Here is a 21,182-nt window from a genome sequence, read left to right as displayed (position 1 = left end):
TTTCCCAAGGTTATATTGCAAATAAATTCTGACACTGGAACCAAATGTGTTGCACTCTAAAATTCATGTTCTTTCCACTGAGGCGTTTGCACACGTGGAGTGTTTAGAGTCTAAAAAACTGACATTTTAAGGGGCCAAACCCTACCATAAGATTTTCCTTCCAATTTAAAAAATTTAAATAAAGTTTTCAATAATACATTCACATGGTTCAGTAATCAAACAATATAAAAAGATAACAGCACCCACAATAATTGAAAGCAGGGTCTTGAGATATTAGTACATCTGTGTTCAGTGCAGCATTATACTCAAAATAGCTAAAACGTGGAAGCAAATCAAGTGTCCATCAATGGATGAATGGATAAGCAAAATGTATATGGACTATTTTTCAGCCTTAAAAAGGAAGGGAATTCTGCCATATACTACAAAATGGGGAAAACTTGAGGACATTATGCTAAGTGAAATAAGTAAGTCACAGAAAGACAAGTACTGCATGATTCCACTTATATGAGGTACTTAGAGTAGTCAAAATCATAAAGAGAAGTATAATGGTGGTTTCCAGGAGAGGGGAGAAGGCGGAGTTATTGTTTAATGGATATAGAGTTTCAGTTTTACAAAATGAAAAGAGTTACATGGACCGATGGTGGTAATGGTTGTACAACAATTTGGATGTATTTGATACCACTGAACTGTATACTTAAAAATGGTTAAGATGGTAAATTTATGTTATGTGTATTTTACCACAATAAAAACAATTTTTTAAAATCCCCAAACAAACAAAAGGTAGTGGAAAGAGTCTCGTTCCCATTTTTCTCCTCTGTCTTCCCGATTCCCACTCCCTTTGCCCCAAGGTAAACAATCTTGGTAGTTTTCTCTATCTCCTTCCAGGTTTTCTTTTTGCAGATGCAAGCACATATGAAGCTATATATTCTTCACCTCCTGACTCTATAAAAGATATTTAGAAAAAAATTTTTAAACTTCTCTACTTTTTTTGAAGTGGAGATGTAGAAAAACAGCTAATCAGTACCTAGCTTGCATGAACTCACCGGAGAGAGAGTTGGAAGAGAACAGCTATTTGATAAGAAGTTCAGATAATCTTGCCTGCTACTGCCAGGGGTGCCTCTGGAGACCACCAGGGTCCCCCAGAGCAGAGCCTATGATCCAGGTATCTCCCCCATGCAGATTCTTAAGCTTCCCAGTTATCTTTTCTCTGGAACTCTCCTAGGCCACACCCCCTGATGCAACATCTGGGTTTGGGCAGAAAGGAGGGTGCTGCCCAGCCCGCCTCTTCTGAGGTGTCTGGGCTGGCTCCTCTTTCCAGAACAATTCAGGCTTTACAGCGACTCAGACTCAGCTCCAACTTCTGCGTTCCGAAGCAAGGATGGCTGATACGGAAAGAGTGCTTCATTCTGGAAGGAAACAATGTTCCAGGTCAAACTGAGCCTGCCAAACAGAGACCCTCACAATGGTTCTAGAAGAAATCGAGACAAGTCTTATCATGTGGTTTTCCTACGCCTTGATTCCTTGTTTGCTCGTGGGTAAGTATGAATCAGAATACTGCTTACAGTCTGGGACTCAAATATAGGTTAGGAAGGTGAAAAATACTTTCCCAGGGTTTGAGGTTGCAATATATGCATAGAACATCTTATGTCTGTTTTTGAAAAGGTTTCTCACCTCCTAATCCTCCATCCCCACAGAGAAAAGGCCTGCATTCTGTTTAGAAATCTCTCAGTGTCCACAGAACAATCTAGGAAGATAAAGCATCAGAAAAATAGTTTAAAGGTTAGCAGAGATCCATGCATTTTGTTATTTATCTTATTATTTAGTTTTAAAAGCCACAACATAGTTATTATCTCAGTCTTTCTGTGTGTGCCTCAGAGATGTTCACTGTAAGGACAGGTTTAAGTAAAGATTCTAACAAAATACATGTGAATAGAAAGACATAATTTGCAACCTTAATATTGGGTACAAGATTTATGAAAATTGGAATTCTCTCCTGGTCACTTCAGAAAAGGTAGCAGTCAGGTACTCCATACCATCTTAAAAAGTATTTGGTTTGGGGCATTTTGCCTGCCAGTAAGATTACATAATTATCTCTGCTCCATTCTGGCTGCTTGCACCTACATGTTATTGTTCTGAAATCGCAGCTTTCACTTTTGATGTTTCTTCCTGTCAACTAACATTTAAAAGAAATTTCTAATTTGAATACACCAAGGTCCTAGGCACTTTGCAGTGTCTGTGGGTGTCTTGAGTACTTTCTTTTTTTTAACACTGAGAACTAATTATTCTAGTTAGTTTAAATCAGGTAACAAATCGGTGCCGAGGTGATTAGCAAATGTTTAGAGCTGACTTAAACATCAAATATATGCCTGTGTAGCTCAAAACCCTTCACAACTCTATGTCTCAGCACATGATGAGCAAATTTGCTGTTTGTTTCATGACACACCATATTTAGACCCCAATCCTATTTCTCACTACTCCTTGAAAACAAGTGTGGGCCACAGGCGGCTGCTGTCTTCACAGCTGGCGCATCACCCCCCCCCCATTTCCTCCTCCTGGTCTTTATTGTAGTTCTTTCCCTCAGAAGCTCCCTCTCCAGTCCTTACCCCATCCCAAACCCGTCCTCCCATCATCATTCCAGATGGGTCCCTGCTCCTGCAGACCCTTCCCAGACCTCTCTCCTTTGATCCTTGACCTCATGTACTCTGTTTCAGTGGGTTGTTTCTGTTTCCTGCACTGGCCTGAAGGCAGGGCCTAGGCATCTTTCCTGGCGTCCCCACAGCCCCTAGCATAGGCTCAGCATGTTAGCTGATTGGTTAGTTACTTGATTCATTGATTAGTTGGTGGCACAAACAAGTTGCTAGGAAAACGCTCCTCCACTAAGCTAAAGGGAGAAGACGGGGTGGCCAAATGAGAAGGGGAAAGGCCAGCATATTTTTCCTGATTTTTTTTTTAATTGAGGTATAACTGACATATGACATTATATTAGTTTCAGGTGTACAACATAATGATTTGATATTTGTATGTACTGTGAAGTGGTCACTGTAATAAGTCTAGTTAACAGCTGTCACCATACAAATTTTTTCTTCTTGTGATGAAGACTTTTAAGATCCACTTTCTTAGCAATTTTCAAATATGCAGTATAGTAACTATAGTCACCATGCTATATATTACATCCCCATGATTTATTTATTTTATAACTGGAAATTTACACTTTTTGATCCCCTTCACCCATTTTTTAATTTGACATTTTCTTCAATGAGGTAGTCCAGTCTTTTAAGCCTTTTCCTGAAGACTCCTATTTCAAGTAGACCTGGAGGTGAGTACTCTTCTGACACCTGTAAACTTATACAGAAATAAAAACAACAAACAAAAAACTACAACAACCATCCCTGTCCCCCTCCACCACCCACCCAAAAAAAAAAAAAAAAAAGCAACCAAAAAAAACCCACCAGTGGTAGAAGCCACAAGGATGTCAGAGTGAGAAAGACCTGTGTGTGAGTTTTGACTTTTATCACTTGCTCGTTCAGTGAATATATTTCTTATCACTTCAGTTTCCTTATCTGCAAATTGGTCAAAATAGCTACCTTTCAGTTGGGAGGTGTCAAACGAGATTATGCAAACAAAGGCACTCTGAAGATGTTACTTTTCATCTGTTGGTTATGCAAACCGATGGTGGTGTCAGCAGTTATTTGCTTTAGCTGAGGTTGCCTTTATGCAATTTTGACCATTTACTCTGGACTGTGTAGGAGCCTGCAATGATTTCTGCAATGTCTAAATGAACTTCTACTACTTACTCTAGATCCTTGGGACAGATGGGTAGAGGTCTTGCTCTCTTTTACAGAATTTATTTGCCTTTTCAAATAATAGTGTGTAATTCAGGAAACTGATTCCCACTACCAATAATAATAATAATAGTAATAATAACAGCAATAATAACAGCGACAGTGACCATCGCAACTGCCATTTATGACCGCACACTGTGCTCTGGATTAGCAAAAATGTTCTCTTGACATCTCACATCAATCCTGCAAGGTAGGTGATATAACCCCCATTTTATACACTAGGAAAGAGAGGCTCAGAGAGGTTCAGCTATTTGCCCAAACGTATACATCTAATAAGTGGGAGAACTGGGATTTGACTCTGGTTCTGCTGGCTACAGAGCCTGTGCCCTTTGTACTTCTCTGCAGAAGAAGCTGAGACATTGAAGCAGGCCAGAAAAAGTTTGGAAGGACAAAGCAAAAGGAATAAAGAAGATGTTGCTGTGTTTTCTGACACATTTGCCATAAGGGCTGTTGGAGGTAAAGGTGGCAGAACAGCCCAAACGAGGGGAGCTGACAGCAGACACAGTGAGGGGAAGCCAGCATGGTGATTCCAGGGAGGAGATGCAAGGGGTTCTGCCTGGGAAATGTGCCCAGGGGCTTTGTGGTGGGCATAAACCTCAGAATGACACAAAGGTCTAATGTGAGATAGGAATTCGGGGGGAAAAATCAGGCTGAGGCTAATTTCACTAAGGAGCCAAGACTTGGTTCACCTGTTTTGTTTTCATTCATTCTGTATTTCTGAGCGCCTGCTGTGTGCCACGTTCTGGGTGGTTAGATATGAACAAAACAGTGTTTTCTGTCTGCAGGGAACATAAGAACCTGCTGGGAAATACACCTAATTCTTTAGGGGTTTATCATTCATAGTTTATTATTATTATTATTATTGAGGTATAGTTGATTTATAATGTGTTAATTACTGCTGTATGGCAGAATGATTCAGTTATACATATATATATATATATATATATATACACATATTCTTTTTTATATTCTTTTCCATTATGGTTTATCCCAGGATATTGGATATAGTTCTCTGTGCTACACAGTAGGACCTGTTTATCCATTCTATATATAAAAGCTTACATCTGCTAACCCCAGCCTCCCACTCCATCCCTTCTCCCAACCCCCTCCCCCTTGGCAACCATCAGTCTGTTCTCTTATGTGCATGATTCCATTTCTGTTTCATAGATTGGTTCATTTGTGTCATATTTTAGATTCCACATATAAGTGATATCATATATCATTCATAGTTTTAACTGTCTTTCAGGTACCTGAAGTAAGGTCTAGATCAGTGGTTCTCAATCTCAAGTGCATGTTGGAATTAACTGGAGAGCTTTTAAAAGTACAAATGCCAGGATTTCACAGCCAGAGGTCTGATTTAACTAATCTAGGGTGCTGCCTGGTCTTTGGGATTTTTCAAAACTTCCTGGGTGGGGCTCCTTAGAGAAGTGGTTTATTCCATAACTGGGAAGAGAAAATAGAAGTTTGGAACATCTTGTGGTAAGGAAGGAAGTGCTCAAAAAAGGATGGGGCCCAAAATGCAACAAGGATCCTGGATTAGATCCTGGAATGAGAAAAGGACATTAGTGGAAGATTTGGCAAAATCCAAGTAAAGTTTGGAGTTTAGTTAATAGTAATGTACAATGTTAGTTTCTTAGTTTTGACAAATATATTGTGACTATATAAGATGTTAGCATTAGGGGAAGCTGAGTGAAGGATGTACAGGAACTCTGTGTACTTACTGTCTGCGTTTTTTCCCTATAAATCTAAAATTGTTCTAAAAATTAAAAGTCTATTAATAAAAATAACATGAAAAAAGAGAGTGAGAGATGGGAGTAAGTCAAAAGGACACAAAACCCAAAAAAGCTCCCAATGGCCAAAGCTGGAACGATTTGAGTAACAAAATAAATAACGATAGGGCTTCCCTGGTGGCGCAGTGGTTGAGAGTCCGCCTGCCGATGCAGGGGACACGGGTTCGTGCCCCGGTCCGGGAAGATCCCACATGCTGCGGAGCGGCTGGGCCCGTGAGCCATGGCCGCTGAGCCTGCGCGTCCGGAGTCTGTGCTCCGCAACAGGAGAGGCCACAACAGTGAGAGGCCCGTGTACTGAAAAAAAAAACAAAAAACAAAAAAAAAATGATAGAATAAAATAAATTTCTATTACAAATGGTGGAGAAGGAAGAGCTATTTCTTACAGAATTCCAGTTAACACATAGAAAATCACAAAACATCGCAGCAATGATTGTTGCAAGTAATATCCACCAATAAACACAAAATTTAATGGATGGAAGTTGGGGGAGAAAGAATATTTGCATAGTGTCACAGTATCTCCCCTAAGTTATTTATTAATTATAAAGGGGAAAATGGTCATTTTATAGTGAAGACACCACCTTAACCAAGTAGTCAAGGTAAACACCACCGGTAATAAGACATAGTAACATCATGTATTCCCTGTGAGCATGTGCCAAAAATGCACAACCTTAATCAAATCATGAAAAAACATCAGACAAACCCAAACTGAGAAATGGTCTAGAAAACAACTGACCAGTACCCGTCAAAAATGTCAAGGAAGGATTGAGGACAGATTGAAGAAGACTAAGTATAGATATGACAACTAAATGTGGGATTCTGGATTGGTTCCTGAAAAAAAGGAAGGAAAGAAAGGAAGGAAGGCAGGCAGGAAGGAAGGAAGACTTTAGGGGAAAAAAATCGGTGAAATTCGAATAAATACTGAGGCTTCATTATTGATATTGGGCCAATGTTAATATCTTACTTTTCATATTTGTACTATGGTCATGTACATCTGGAAGGCTGAATGAAGGGTATATGGGAGCTCTCTGTACTATTTTTGCAGCTCTTCTGTAAGTCTGAAATTATTTCAAAATAAAACTTAAAAAAAACACCCACAAAAAGCCACCTCCCCAGTAATTCTCATGGACAGCCAAGGTTGAGAACCATTTAGAACTCTATATACCAGTGCTTCTCAAACTTTAATATGCTTATGAATTACCTGGGGAATCTTGTTAAAATGCATTTTCTGGTTCTGTAGGGCACAGCTTGCAGCCTGAGAGTCTGCATTTCTAATAAGCTCCTGGGTATTGTGATGCTGCTGATCCAAAGACCATACTTTAAGATCCTGAAGCAGTAGATCACTTTCCTGAGGCATGAATTGGTTTGCATACCTTCTGAAGCTGGGGTGGGGCACTAGTTACTTAGGCAGGGAGTGATGCCAGCAACCTGCTTAGCAGCCATGTCCTAGCTCAGCCTTGCTCTTTTCTTCTTCTGGTCACATACAAGGGGATTCTCTTGAAATAATTTACTGTATTCGAGGGAGACATTTTAGGGTATCGTGTCAGTTCATGGTATCAGTATCCCCTGAAGTGCAAGCCCCATGGGGTAGTCAGAATGATGGTCCGCCAAAGACATCCACGTTCTAATTCCTGGAACCTGTGGCTACATTACTTCTTATGGAAAATGGTATTTTAAAGATGTGATTAATGTTATGGGATTTTGAGATTAGGAGATTATCCTGGATTATCAGGGTGGCCCAATCTAATCACAGGAGTCCTTCAAAGCTGAGAACCTTTCCTGGATGCAGTGAGAGAGAGATGGGAGGACAGAAAAAGAGGCAGGAGAAATTTGAAGCATGAAAGGGACTCAACCAGCCATTGTTGGCTTTAAAGATGGAGGAAGGAGGAGCCATGCGCAAGAAGGTGGGTGGCCACCAGCAGCTGGGAATGGCAAGGAAACAGTCTCCCCTGGAGCCTGCAGTCCTGCCAACACCTTGATTTTAGCCCAGTTAGACCTGTGTAAGATTTCTGATCTATGGAACTGGAAAATAATAAAACTGTGTTGTTTTCAGATACTACATTTGCGGGAATTTGTTACAGCAGCAATAGAATACTAATAGGCCACAAGAAAGAGAGATCAGCTTTGTGAATGCAGCTCTATGCAAAAAGTGTTGCTTAGCTACTTTCTGCCACACTGAGCACCAGAATCTTAAATAGTCACAGTCACCTGGCTCAAGTCTCTATTGGAAACACCCAAGAGGCTCCACCCAGTGGGCCTTCTTGAGATACTGAGTCAGACTGCTAGAACAAGAACAGTTCTCTACAGTGACAGGAGCATAACTATTCACAAGGAACCAAACGATTATACAGAAGATATTCCAATATCTTGGTCTAGCTCCGTTGACAATTCTCATCCAGTGTGGCTGAGGAAATAATTATTCCCAATTTTGCACCCTTCTCTCTGTGGCCAGTAGTCTTTCTTGTTCACACTGTAAGCTTACTCTCCCCTCCTGTCTTGAGTGCATTCTTTGATTTTGCATTTACTCATGCACATCAGGAAGAGTCTCTATTAACTGGTTTCTTCTACTTGACTTCAATACACATTACTCCTGGCTGGTAGATGACATTTCTTGTTAATGAGAATGGTGGGTGGATAACAAAGTTTTCTTTTTCTTTTATTTATTTATTTATTTATTTTTGTGGTATGCGGACCTCTCACTGTTGTGGCCTCTCCCGTTGCAGAGCACAGGCTCTGGACGTGCAGGCTCAGCGGCCATGGCTCATGGGCCCAGCCGCTCCGCGGCATGTGGTATCTTCCCAGACCAGGACACGAACCCATGTCCCCTGCATCAGCAGGCGGACTCTCAACCACTGCACCACCAGGGAAGCCCCAAAGTTTTTTTTTTCTCCACTGAATTGTGTTCTCAGGACCACAGTGAGCCTTGTCTAACAACTGGAGGGGATTCGCCTATGAAACCCTTCATAGGTGAAAGGAGTCACTTTCAGCTTGGAGTCTGAGCTGAAAATAGACTTCCCTATTTAGTGTCCTAGCATAAAATGGATTTTTCCTCATATAGGGCCACCATGCTTTCTATGTAACCCAATTAAACATCCCCTGGCATCAGTAGTTCATGGGCATTACTGATTTTCCATCTCATTCCCAATGTGTATGTGTGCTACATAAACAACAGCGAAACAAAGATGGAATTTGGAATATATGGTACAAATGGCATAAAGATATTGAAGATGTTGCGTACAGGGCTCAGAAAGAAGCAGTAGTTTTCATCTTAAGACAGGAATGAGACTGAGTATTTTGCCCATAGTGGAGTTAGATTTGGAACTTCACAGGTAGGAGAAGACAGTTACACAGGTGCAAACCGCTGCATAACATAATGGAGCCACCTAAATTTTGGGACATCTCTTGCTGTTGTCCTGCCTGTGTGCCCCTCATGAAGAAAGATATACCCAGAAACTCAACCTCAGAGTAGTTGCTTAAATCCTTGATGAGTGCCCTGGTCATTAGGACACCTAATTGTTAGGTCTCCCACCCAGGTGTCCCTCACTGATTTAATTGACTGCACCTAATTCTACAACTTTACTTTTCTCCTAGGTGCATTTCATCCTGTTTGAATTTATCCTATCATGGTCTTTTAAAATGTATCCTGTCATGCAGATAATCAGAATTAATGCTAATTTTTTAGGTGTGATGACACTATGTTTGTATTTTTTAACTGAAATTTTGTTGAGGTAATTCTAGATTTATATGCAGTTATAAGAAATAATACAGAAAGCGCAGTTTCCCCAATGGTATTTCACAAAACAATAGTATAATATCACAACCAGGATATTGACATCATTGATACAATCCACCCGTCTTATTCAGACTTCCCCAGCTTTACTTGCACTCGTTCGAGCGTGTGCTTGTGTGTGTGTGTGTAATAGGTTTGTGTATTTATCACCACAGTCAAGATACTGAACAGTTCCAGTACCACAACGATACTCCTGTTGCCTTTTTAGAACCTCCCCCTACTGTGCCTTTCCCCACTGTTCCTAACCCCTGGCAACCATTAATCTGTTCTCCATTTCTAAAATTTTGCCATTTCAAAATGTTATAAAAATAGAATCATACAGTATGTAACTTTTGGGGGGTTGGGTTTTTTCACTTGGCATAATTTCCTAGAGATTCATCCAGATTGTTTTACGTAGTGATAGTTTGTTCCTTTTTTTTTTGCGGTACGCGGGCTTCTCACTGTTGTGGCCTCTCCCGTTGCGGAGCACAGGCTCCGGACGCACAGGCTCAGCGGCCATGGCTCACGGGCCCAGCCACTCCGCGGCATGTGGGATCTTCCTGGACCGGTGCACGAACCCGTGTCCCCTGCATCGGCCACTGCGCCACCAGGGAAGCCCCAGTTTGTTCCTTTTTATTGGATATACCATAATTTGTTTAACCATTCACCTGTGGGCAGCTGGGCTGATTCCAGTTTGTTTATAGACATTGTTGTGCAGATCTTGTGTGACATAAATTTTTACTACTTTGGGATAAATGCCCAAGAGTGCAATTGATGGGTTGTATAGTAATTACAAGTTTAGTTTCACAAGAAACTGCTGAACTATCTTCCAGAGTGGCTGTACCACTTTATATTCCCACCAGTGATGTATGAGTGACTTTACCTGAATCCTCAACAGGGTCTGGTATTGTTACTTTAAAAATTTTTAGTCATTCTGATGGCTGTGTGGTGCTATCTCAGGGACGTTTTAATTTGCATTTCCCTAATAGCTAATGATGTTGAACATCTTTTCATGTGCTCATTTGCCATCTGTATGTACTTTTTGGTGAAATGACTCTTCATGTCTTTTGCCCATTTTCTAATTGAATTGTTTGCTTTTCTACTGTAGGGTTTTGAGTATTCTTTGTATATATATTCTAGATATGAATCCTTTGTGCGATATATAGTTTGCAAATACTTTCTCCCAGTCTGTATCTTGTACTTTCATCCTCTTAACAGGGTCTTTTGCAGAGCAAGATATTTTAAGTTTGATGATGCCCATTTATAAATGTTTCCTTTTATGGATCTTGCTTTTGGTGTCAAGTCTAAGAAATCTTTGTCTAGGTCTGAAGATTTTCTATGTTTTTTCCTAAAAGTTTAGAGTTTCATATTTTGCATTAAGTCTGTGGTCCACTTTGAGTTATTTTTTGCATAAGGTGTGAGATTTAGGTTGAAGTTTTTTATTTGCCTGCAAATATCCAGTTGCTCTAATATTATTTGTTGAAAAGGCTATCCTTCCTTCGTTGAATTGCTTTTGTACCTTTGCCAAAAGTCAGTCGAGCATATTTGTGTGGGTCTATTTCTGGGATGTCTATACAGTTTCATCAATCTATATGTCTATTTCTTTGTCAATACCACACAATCTTCATTACTGTAAGTCTTAAAATTGGGTAGATTGATTTCTCTCACTTTATTCTTTTTCAGAGTTGTTTCAGTTATTCTCCTTCCTTTGCCTTTGCTTATAAATTTTAGAAAAAGCTGGTATATATCTACAAAAAACCTTGCTGGGATTTTGATAGGAATCACGTTAAACCTGTATATCAATTTGGGGAGAATTACCATTTTAACTATGTCAAATTGTTCGATTCATGAGCACAGTATGTCTCTCCATCTATTTATATTTTCTTTGAAATCTTTCACCAGCATTGTGGAGTTTTCCCCATACAAATCCTAGATATGTTTCATTAGATTTACACCTGAACTTTTGTTTTGGGGGAGAGAATGATTGTAAATAATATTTTAAATTTCTGTGTATAAGTGTTCATTGCTAGTATTTAAAAGTACAACTAATTTTTAATGTTTATCTTGTATCCTATGAACTTGCTGAACTCACTATTAGTTTTAGGAGGTTTTTTTGTAGATTCTGTGGGATTTCCTACGTAGCGTGCAAATAGGGGGAGATTAATTACTTCTTTTCCAATCTGTAATGCCTTTTACTTCCTTTGTTTGCCTTATTACAGCTGCTAGAACTTCTAGTACAATGTCGAGTAAAAGTGATGAGGGTGAGCACCCTTGCCTTGTTCTTGATTGTAGGGGGAAAGAATTCAGTCTTTCACCATTGAATAAGATGTTAACTGTAGGTTTTTTAGAGATGGTCATTATCAAATTGAGATAACTCCTTAATGTTCTTGACTTGAAGAGAGGTTTTTTTGTTGTTTTCTGCTTTTAAATCATGAATGGATGTTGAATTTTGTAAATGCTTTTTCAGTGTCAACTGATATGATTGTATGATTTTTCTTCTTTAGTTTGTTGATGCAGTGGATTACATTAATTGATTTTCAAATATTGAACCAGCCTTGCATACCTGGAATAAATTCCACTTGATCATGGTGCATAATCCTTTTTATACATTATTGAATTTGGATTGCTAGTATTTTGTTGAAGATTTTGGCATTTAAGTGCATAAGATATATTGATGTGTAGGCTTTTGTGTTTTTAAATACACACTACCTTTACCTGATTTTGGTATCAGGGTAATACTGGCCTCATAAATTAGTTGGAAAGTGCTTTTTCCTCTTCTATTTTTTTGAAGAGATTGTATAAAATTGGTGTTAATTTCTCTTTAACTATTTCATAGTATTCTCCAGTGTAACCATCTGGGCCAGGAGATTTCATTTTTGAGAGTTTTAGAATTATGAATTAGAGCTTTATATTTACATAGCTTTAAAATCTTCGCATATCTGACTAGGGAAATGTTTTGTCTACTTTACCAGAGGAAGGATGTCAGAGAGGACCACGCTCCACCCTCCCGGGTGACCTCACTGCAGCTGGCTCTTTTCCTTTTCATCCCTTGGGTGATTACAGGTTTAAAGGTGGGGAGGGCAGGATGCCTCCCTTGTGGGTACCCTAGGTGTTTCCTCACAGGGCAGGCCGTGGACGCTGAGAGTGAGATCAGGATGCATCACAAGGGTCCTACATTAGGGAAGAAGCAAGGGCACCAGCTGGGGTGTCCCCAGCAGCACCCATCCTCTCGTGGTTAGAGCACTGGATAACGAACAGCAGGTGCCAATCTGGAGACAGGCACACAGATGAAAAGTCCCAGGCGAGGGTCCCAGCCTCATACACACCATGCTGTCGATATTATCACTGCAACTGTAACAGCAAAGGGAGGCAGGTGTTGGGCATTAAAAGAAGAACGTGTGAAAGTCGGAGGGGAAGACCATATCGGAAGATCCAGACTGCACCCTGGGTTACACGCAAGGATGAGCCCTGAGGCTGCAAGGTCCTTATGAGGGCAGGTTCAGCTTCACAGGCCTCTTTGGTTCTGTGTGCAAACTGTAGACCCACTGTGTGCACACTCTGAGCACACAGCTGTGTGAGCAGGTGCTTGAATCCCGGCTGGCTCAGAGGGCTGCAGGCTGCCTGGGGCGGAGTCTCCGAGCTGGCTTGGTGCCTTTCTGCACTGGACTCCTTCCACGGCAGACCTGAGCCTGCACTTCCCAGATGGCAGCTGCGCCCTATTTGGCCTTCTTGGGGACACAAACGAATTGCTTTGGTACCTGAGGATGGCAGTAGCAGGAGAAGGTGGTGATGAGAAGCTGGCAGGAGCCGGTATGGGTTTGCCATGTAGGGGTGGGGGGCTCAGGTTTACGCAGTTTGCTTTAGGTCACATAGTAAGTGGCAGAGTCAAGGCCTGCATCTAGATCGTGACATAAGGGTTGTACATAATGTGCTTCAGTTTCCTCATTTGTACAACAGAGAAACTAATGGTCCTTACCTCCCAGTATGGTCATGAGGATTAAATGAGATAATCATGTGACAACCTAGCACACGGCCTAGATAGAGCATGGTAAGTGCTCAATAATATTAGCCATTATTATTATTAATATTAACATGCCATTCAATCACCAAAGGCAGAATTACGATGATGATAGCAAAAATTTAGCATGAACACAAGTATGGTAACTTTATGTTTCTAGTTCCTAAGCATGTTTGGCTTTTCATTAGAAACTAACTTGAAGCTGTGGCATTTCCCCTGATGCCAGCCCCCTGAGCTCACCTGTCAGCCTGTCTATCTGCCTTGGTCTCAGATGGAGTGACTGTTCTGCCTGCCCCTCAGAACCTCTCTGTACAATCAACCAACATGAAGCATGTCTTGACATGGAGCCCAGTGATTGTGCCTGAAGAAATAATACACTATTCTGTCGAGTACCAAGGGTGAGTTTTGTTTTTTGTGTTTTTTTTTTAGTTTTTCTCTTTTAGACATTAGTTGATTCCTCTCCAGGAATCACAACCTTCATTCCAGAGCTCAAGGAGGCTTTGTGAGCCCAGGGAGACGTTATTTCCCATGATCTGCATCCTCTGTCTGCATGGGCACTGAGAGAGTTGAAGCAACAAGGGAAATTGTCCCATGGATTTGACAGTGAACTCCCTGGGAGCACAAACATGTATAAAGACTTTTTGGTGAAGCTTCTTTCCAACAATGAGTCAATTGTCTAATGCTGAAGAAAATTTTAAGAAGAAACAAGTTTGTCTCTGACTTGAGGTGGAGAAATCACTGGGAACTCAGATCCTTTGGGGGTGGGGGAGACCTCAGTTTTTCCTGACTGTGTGCTTGCCCCTAGAAGCCAAAACAAATTGTGATCCTATAGGTCAGCTGGCCCTTCTCCAGGTGTCCAGGCCCTCGGAGCTGTCAAGGAGTGACAGGGGCACAGAAGGTGCTCAATATATTTCATTAACAGTTTATACAAACTGAAAAACTACACGTGCAGACATTCTCTTAGGCTCACGGGTACAGTCGACAAAGCTTCTGGACAGAGGGAGCTTACATTTAGAGGAGACAGTAAAAAGGTAAAGAAATAAGTACACGAGGTCTGCACTGTCCAGTGTGGTAGCCGCTTGACACAGACAGCTATTTAAATTTAAATTAATCAAAATTAATCAAAGTTAAATTAAATTAAATTAAAATGTCTGTTTCCCAGTCGTATGAGCCACATTTCAAGTTCTTAATAGCCACATGCGGCTAGTAGCTACCATATAGAACAACAGGGATACAGAACATTTCCACCAACACAGAAAGTTCTATCAGGCAGCATTGCTGTAGGTAAGTTCAGATAGAAATCAGCTCTAGGAGGAAGCTAAAAGGCTGATGCAACAGAGAGTTTCTTCTGTGGTAGCTTTTTATCAGATGGTCGGGGAAGGTCTGTCTGAGGATGTGATATTTAAGCCAATATCTGAAGGACAGGAGCAGGCAGCCAATGGGAATGCAGGGGCAGAGCATTTGAGACACAGCGAACGTGACAGCCTGTCGGAGGGAGGGCAAGGAGGCCTGTGTGGAGGGAGCATCACGTTTAGGGGTGTAATGAGAAGGCCAGAGAGTCTTGTAGGCCATGGGAGAGAGTTTGGATTCCATTCTAGACTCTTTGGAAGCCACTAAGGAGACAAATATGATGCTCTGCTGAGTGATGCATGGTTTGAAGACTGGCAGGAAAGGAAGCAGGAAAATCAGGAAACACACAGCAAGGCAAGGGATAACAGTGGCTGAGACTGGGGTGGTGAGCATGCAGATGGAGAGACTGGGACAGAGTGGGGTTTATGATTGGGTCTCCCTTGTCTGGTGAGAAGGAGTAAGGAAGAAAGGGTGGTCGGTGAGGGAGGAGAGGGGAGAAATGGGTATGGAGCAAAGGCTTGTTTTCCTGACCCATAAAATGTCAGTGGATGCAACAGTTACTTGAAACCATCATTGAGCCTGGGTAGAAGGGACTGGTGTGATGCTGTCCCCTCCTCTCTTTGGCCAGAGAGTATGAGAGCCTGTACATGAGCCACATCTGGATCCCCAGCAGCTGGTGCTCGCCCACCCAAGAGCCCGAGTGTGACATCACTGATGACATCACCGCCACTGTACCATACAGCCTCCGGGTCAGGGCCACCCTGGGTTCACTGACCTCAGCCTGGAGCACCCTGAAGCACCCCTTTAATCGAAACTCAAGTAAGGCTCTTCTCTCCTCACTCCCCCGCCCCCAGCAGCCTCCCCTTCCGGAACCATGCTCACTGAGACTGTTGGGATTCTTTTCAGCATCAAATTAGTCTTGCAAAGCCAGAGTACTGTGAACATCAACAGCCCTAACTGCTCCATTTTAAAAAGTCAGCTGCTTCCCACAGGCCCTCCCTCTCATTTTGAAAGAGACTTTGGAAGTCAGTCCTGTCTTTGGAAGGAAAACTGCTCTGGAATTGGGGAGATGGGGCTAGGATGGCCTCTCCCTACCCTAGTAGTGCCTCATAAATCTTACACTGCCTCCCATCTGGGACCTCGCTAACTCCATCTTTGTTGCTGTGTGAGCATCTTCTTCGTGCAATAGGGTCCATACATGATTAGGAACAGTCCTTTGGAAATAAGTAACTTTTCTATAGCAATAGAACCTGGAAAATAATTGAGAAAGAAGTAAGGGAAGAGGGCTTCCCTGGTGGCGCAGTGGTTGAGAGTCCGCCTGCTGATGCAGGAGACGTGGGTTCGTGCCCCGGTTCGGGAAGATCCCACATGCCGCAGAGCGGCTGGGCCCGTGAGCCATGGCTGCTGAGCCTGCGCGTCCGGAGCCTGTGCTCTGCAACAGGAGATGCGACAACAGTGAGAGGCCCGTGTACCGCAAAAAAAAAAAAAAAAAAAAAAAGGGAAGAATCCAGATTGGTGACCAAATACGGCAGAGTGCAAATAATGGCCAGTGTGTAGAAGGGTGTGTGTGTGGAACTGCAGTAGCAGGGTCTGGATGCCAGGGGCGAGGAAGCAGCTTGTCACATGGTGAAGGGCTTTGACATAAAGCTTGATCAAGTCGGAAGAGGAGGGCCACAGAAGAAGAGAAGGTCTAGGCCAGGTCTGTCTTACAGAACAATCACTCTGGCTGTGGTGTGAAAAGTGAACTGGAGTAGGACAAGCCTTCAGGGCAGGTGAACGGTGAGGACGGGGTTGTAACACTCCAGCTGAGCCAAGGTGGGTCCTGATCCCAGAAGTGGGGAAGGGATGGGAAGAAGAGGACAAATTCTAGAGACATTGCTGAGTTAGAAAGGACAGCGCTTGGGGACCAGTTACTGGGAGACAGAGTGGGGAGAGATAATGATGGCATCCATCTTCCAGATGGGGTTAGTGGGAGTGTCATCCAAGGAAGAGAACCCAGGAGGAGTGACTGGTCTGAGGAATAAGAGTTGCTGCTGGCTTTGGGCTCTTTGAGATTGAGATGCCTATAGGATATCATGCCATGGATGTCTGACTGGCAGTTGGAAATCAGGCCCTCGGGCTCAGACAGGTCAAGGTTAGACACACAAAACAAAATTAATAGCTAGTGGCTTGAGAGCAGGTGAGATGTCCAGGGACAAGACATAAGGACAAAGAACCCAGGATAGGCTCCTGGGAAACCTTAGGTTTAAAAAGAGGGTAGAGGGAAAGTCACTAGTAGGTGCTGGGTGGGGAGAGGGTCATGGAGGGGAGAGAGGATGAGCTGCTGCTGGGCCTGAAGGAGGCCCCTAAATGGGTCCTTGAGAAAGTGGCTTCATGGAGCCGTGGTGATGGTGGACAGGCTGCCAGCTGGAGGGTTGAATGGAGGCGGAAGGGGCAGGGCAGGTGTGGATGATAACGTGACCAGTTGGGACATGCAGGAAAGGCAAGGGAGAGGCCTGTGGTGACCTGTTTTCTTGGTGTGGCAGGTGACCCTCTGCTGGGAGTGAGGACAAAGGAAGGTTTGGGGCAGTAATGGAATGAGTCAAAGGTTACTGAGGACTATAAGAGATTGGGTAGAAATTAGGATGGTTAGAAAGTGAGGGAGTCCACGCTAGAAGGGGCTGAGGAAGGTGAATTTGAAGGGGAAGTTGGCCCTCTAGAGTCAGGCAGGTGGGGTTGAAATCCCAGATCAGCCCCTTGAGTCCTCATCTGTAAGAAGGGCAACAGTTTGCCTCACTGGGTAGTTGTGGACAAGATGAAAAGTGCAAAGGCTCAGGGCGGTGCTTTCTTATCATAGCACTCAGCTATTGGTAAATATTAATATTAATTACCCAAGGGATGCCCAGAGTTGAGAGCCAGAGAGCAGAGGAAGGAGGGAAGAGCTGGGGGCAGCAGTGGGACCATTGGAATGGATACCAATAGAAATTTTGGTGCCGAATGTGGGCTCCTCTTCCCAGTCTCTTTCTCTAGGCACTGGGAGGATATGGTGGAGGCAGTGGGATCCCATTGCAGGCCCTGGGGAAGCCTGAGAGGCGCTGGAGGGTAGTGCAGCTTTGCCTCTGCCTGCTGTGCCTGGGCAGCACCCAGCACCACCTCCCTTTGGCTCCTAGAAGCATGGGCTCCAGCCAAGGTCATTGCTGGTGGCTGGCAGCTGTTGGAAAGGAAGGCACGGGGCATTTGGAGATTGAGGGAGTGCCTACAAAGCTATGGGGGTGGGTGTGTGCAGTAGCAACTTGTGCTTGAGAAGGCCAATATAAACAGGAAAAGAGCCACTGCAGGAGGAGCTGAGGAAGGGAGTCTCTGTACCTGCCCCAGAAGCTGCTCCTGTGTGGTCCCCATGCAGGTGAAGTTAGCTGCAGAGCTGGGATGGAATCGAGACTCTCAAGGGCATTACGTCTGTTCTTTGGCCTTTGAAAAAGGCCACACTGACTTCTCCCAAGACATATGAAAAATCTTATTTTAAGGCTCTCTTGAAAAGGATCTCCTACTCTTAAAGGGAAGCTTGTTGAGAGCAGAGGTTCTTAACCTCAGTTATATAAATTCATGTCACAGGGGAGCTTTAGAACCACTTATCTCCAGGGCCCAAGCCTAGAGTCTGATTTAAGCGATCTATGTGCATCCTGTTCATTGGGAGTTAAAAAACACCCCACAGCAGAGTCTAGAAATGTGGAAAGACATGGACTCAAATTCTGGCCATTAACTGTGTGATTCTGGGAAAGTCATTCAACCTCTCTGAGGCTGTTACATTATCTGTAAGATAAGAACAGTATTTACCTTCTTAAACTTGCTGGATGGATTAAATGAGATAAATTTGTAGAGTACATAGGACAGAAGTTCTTGTCCCAACTTTGTCAAAAAATTCTCTGAACTGAAATGACATTAGGTCATTTTGTCTAATTCTAATCTCAACATAGATGGAGATCAGGGAATCCAATTCTAATCATGTTTGACTTAAAACTGGAGGAGTCAAAACATCTCTCTCCCTACTGGAGGTGTTTCAGACGCAGTTCTAGTGGTGCTGTATGCTCATATGAAGCCTCTGAACTGGGTATGTTTTGTACAGTTGGTCCCTGACTTTCCAAGTCCTTATGTTCCTTTTCCAGGCAGCTCTTCAAATGCCAGGAAATACTTTGTTCTCTGAAAACTCCCTGCAGGAACTGCCTTTCTTTTGAGTGTCCACTGACCCCAGTGCAGGAGAATGTAGCCCAGAACACACTCTGCTAAACTTGCCAAGCCAAGGCCAGCAATTGCGGTGGCCCCTCTGGTCCTGCAGCATCTGGATCTGAGAGGCAAGTCTGGATCCATCATCGGTAACCAGGGACTAAAGACTGTCTGTGTGGGCCCTTCTGTTCTTGGTCTCCTGATAGGAAAGTATCCATGGGGCTGCTGGCCTCTCTGTTTGGGATCCAGTAATATGAAGGATGGTGCTTGTGCTTATGCTGTAAATTTCTAGAGCTGATTATTGGAATTTGTAAAACCCTCTGATTTTCTAACATCTTCCATTAAGGATATGAGATTGAAGAATCCTTGGACTGAGAATAGAGAGGCCAACCCATCCACAGGCTGCTGATTTGCTGATGTTTGAGAGTTAGCAGCAGCCGGTATATATAACTGATCTATGCGAATTGTAGTAAGTTGTTGTCATTTTTTTTGTTTTGTTTTGTTTTTGCGGTACACTGGTCTCTCACTGTTGTGGCCTCTCCCGTTGCGGAGCACAGGCTCCAGACGCACAGGCTCAGTGGCCATGGCTCACGGGCCCAGCCACTCCGCGGCATGTGGGATCTTCCCGGACCGGGGCACGAACCTGTGTCCCCTGCATTGGCAGGCGGACGCTCAACCACTGTGCCACCAGGGAAGCCTGTCATTTGTTTTTTTCGTTTGCTCATCATTCAAAAAGTGTCTACTGAGCACCTGCTGAGTACAGGAGAGGATCAGTATACACGCCTCTGCGCACTGTGAAGCCATATCCAAACCCCTCCCCTCCCATGAGCCTGACATGTTTCTACTGTTGGCTTGGTCATGGTCTCCCTGGACAAAACTCAGTCTTGTCTGGGGCTGGCTTTGATTCTTTCCTTGTCTTGCCAACAGCCATCCTCACCCCACCTGGGATGGAGATCACCAAGGATGGCTTCCACCTGGTTATTAAGCTGGAGGACCTGGGGCCACAGTTTGAGTTCTTCGTGGCCTACTGGAAGAGGGAGCCTGGTGCTAAGGTGAGACTTCCACCCTTGGCCTTTGAGTTAGACTTTGGAGAAGCAGTCACAGACCTCCGAGAGCTGGATGAGGAAAGCCAGCCCCTGCAGTGCTTGCTGTCTGGGGTGGCCTGAGGATGAGTGGGCCTGGGTGAAGTGTGAGAAAGGAGAGATGGGCGTAGGTTGACAATCCCGGCAGCCTCTTCCTCAAAGGACTGCCTTGGTCCAACCCAGACTGTGGCTGGGAGCTGTCTCAGGCCACGTTTGCTAAAGTATGAGGGCTACCTCCTTGCCCTAAACTCTACCATAGTTGGACCCATGATACCTTCTCAATGCATTTCTTCTCCCTCATCAGCATGTCTTCTCAGCCATTCTCCCTGCTGTTTACAGGCGGCAGACCAGGGTGTTCCAGATCAACTGGATGATTTCAAAATCATATGAGGCTGGCACAAGGCTCTCGAGGATGTGTATCTGGGCAGGGTGCAGAAGTCGGGGCAGAGAGTCAGGAGCTGGCTGATAAACAACCCTAATTCTGAGCCAATGGGCCACCCAGAATGCCTAGATGGGGCGCTGCCCTACCCTGTGGGATGGATGCTGCGGGCTAGGCTGGGTGGGAGGTCAGCTCTCCCAGAGGGAGTGGCCAAGAATCCTGCAGCCACAGCAGCAGAAAGGATGGAGCTTGGGCAGACCTGTGGAGGCCCTGTCCAAGCTGAAATGGTGACAAGGCCCACTCGAGTCAGCACAAGGAAAAATAGGCTCTGTCACAGGGATTAATATGGTGCTATAAGGGGCTCTCACAGACTCCATGATCAGAGCAGGCCCAGAGCCAGGCTGCAGCACAGCCTCACTTGCCCAGGGGCCCCCGTCTGTGGAGTCTCTGATTCCCTCCAGTGGGTCCTCTCTATTGCACTCTTTCCGTGGCCCTCTCCCCAGCTTGCTCGCAGGCCCTGATCCCTCACCACTCCTTCCTGTACATGCCTATGGCTGTGCCTTACCAGGCCTGACTCCTCCTCGCCATGTCCTCTCCCCTTGGTCCCTGCTTCTAGCTGCAGGTATCAGTTCCCCAAGATCAGTTCCTAGCAGAGGAAATCTGACTGGTACTGCTTGTCTTATCAGGCCAAGCTTAGGGGTCGCCGGTTGCTGGCTGGCCTCTGATAGACCCTTTCCAGGCCAAGGGTACCCCTG

The 21,182-nt window shown here is 44.0% G+C and overlaps 1 protein-coding gene across 1 annotated transcript in view; it reads left to right on the top strand.

Moving 5' to 3' along the window:
* Window positions 1-1,419: 1,419 nt before the first annotated feature.
* Window positions 1,420-21,182, top strand: part of IL20RB (interleukin 20 receptor subunit beta) — a gene marked incomplete at both ends in the record, with an annotated part of 29,622 nt that continues 9,859 nt past the window's right edge. Inside the window, 5 exon segments of the mRNA XM_082839497.1 lie at window positions 1,420-1,455; window positions 1,457-1,535; window positions 13,688-13,814; window positions 15,395-15,585; window positions 19,894-20,018. Of these exon segments, the coding sequence (XP_082695623.1) occupies window positions 1,420-1,455; window positions 1,457-1,535; window positions 13,688-13,814; window positions 15,395-15,585; window positions 19,894-20,018 (558 nt within the window).

Source organism: Leucopleurus acutus (genome assembly GCF_964270905.1).
Source record: "Leucopleurus acutus genome assembly, chromosome: 5".
In the NCBI taxonomy this organism is placed as follows: Eukaryota; Metazoa; Chordata; class Mammalia; order Artiodactyla; family Delphinidae; genus Leucopleurus; species Leucopleurus acutus.
Note: the sequence above shows the minus strand (reverse complement) of the source record. Positions and strands in the feature narration are given on the sequence as shown.